General features: G+C 43.7%; 1 protein-coding gene across 1 annotated transcript in view; it reads left to right on the top strand.

The window, feature by feature from the left end:
• The window catches only part of LOC111814760 (neuroblastoma breakpoint family member 10-like), a 6,125-nt gene that overhangs the window by 4,204 nt on the left and 809 nt on the right, over positions 1-1,112 (top strand). The window contains exon 3 of the mRNA XM_023708713.1: positions 993-1,041. Coding sequence (XP_023564481.1) covers positions 993-1,041 — 49 coding nt within the window. The remainder of the gene's footprint in view (positions 1-992; positions 1,042-1,112) is intronic.

Genomic DNA, 1,112 nt, shown 5'->3' with positions numbered 1-1,112 from the left:
CCTGGGCATCGAACTCTTTTCCTTCAGATACACATCTGTATACCTATATAGAACTGATAAGAAAATTTAATATATAGTTTAGAATACACAAGATATCGTTGATTCTGCAGTATCCTAAGATCACTGAGTGTTCCGCTATACAAAAACAGAACACAATTTAGAGAAAATGTGATGTTACTGGTTTTGTATCCTTTTGTGTCATGGTTTTGCGATACAGGGAGCCTTAGGAGTCCTTACCCATCACTTCACTTTCTAGTCAGTATACTGACCTCCTCTGCGTGTTTTCCTGTCTCAAGGCAGGTGCTCTCTGTTCTCCTCGTAGGAGGATAAATGTCCTTTCACTGAATGTCGTGCTCCTGCTATTGTGTGACTCATTTATGCCCCTGTCAGAACCACCAAGGAGTCTTTTATTCAGTCTTTAATGCTACTCTTTATCTCATCAGGCTGAGCAAGGATGGAATGGACAAGGACAAAGTAACAGCAATTACTTTGCTGGATTGCTTGGGTGAAGGCCTGAAGACATGCGGCCATAAGTCTGACTTACCCAGCAACCAGGAGGCTTGCTGATCCAGGTCTGTGCTTTCAGATGCACGTGAAGTCTCATCATCTCAGGATGCAGCCCGTAAGTGCCCCTGCGAAAGAGAGCTGCGTGTATACCAACAATTGTTCTTTTTTAAAATTTTCCTTTTAATTTTTTAAATCTTTTATTTATTTGTATGGTACAGGGTCTCTCTACACAGCTTGGAATGGTAGTGTACCTCCTGGCTTACTGTCCCCCCAGCTCCCGGCCAGGTCTGCACCCGCACACTCTGTTCCGGTAGACAGCTCAGCACGCGATACCAGGGATAGAACCTGGGCCATTGCCCTCGCTGGGCAGGCTTTTAGAACACAGAGATATGTCCCCAGCTCAACTATTGGGTTTTCTCGCAATTAAATGGCATATTCAAGGTCCTATTATGTGATTACTCCCTTCTAACTTTTTTTTTTTACAGAAAATGCCGATGATTGGAAAGATGAAGTCACACAGCCAAAGGCCTCCAGGTAACTATGATAATCCATGACCTCTAATTGTAACTTAGGTGCTATGAAGATCTCACTGGCAGATCCCTGGG

The sequence above is a fragment of the Octodon degus genome, unplaced genomic scaffold (genome assembly GCF_000260255.1).
Source record: "Octodon degus isolate 3935 unplaced genomic scaffold, OctDeg1.0 scaffold00486, whole genome shotgun sequence".
Classification (NCBI taxonomy): domain Eukaryota; kingdom Metazoa; phylum Chordata; class Mammalia; order Rodentia; family Octodontidae; genus Octodon; species Octodon degus.
Note: the sequence above shows the minus strand (reverse complement) of the source record. Positions and strands in the feature narration are given on the sequence as shown.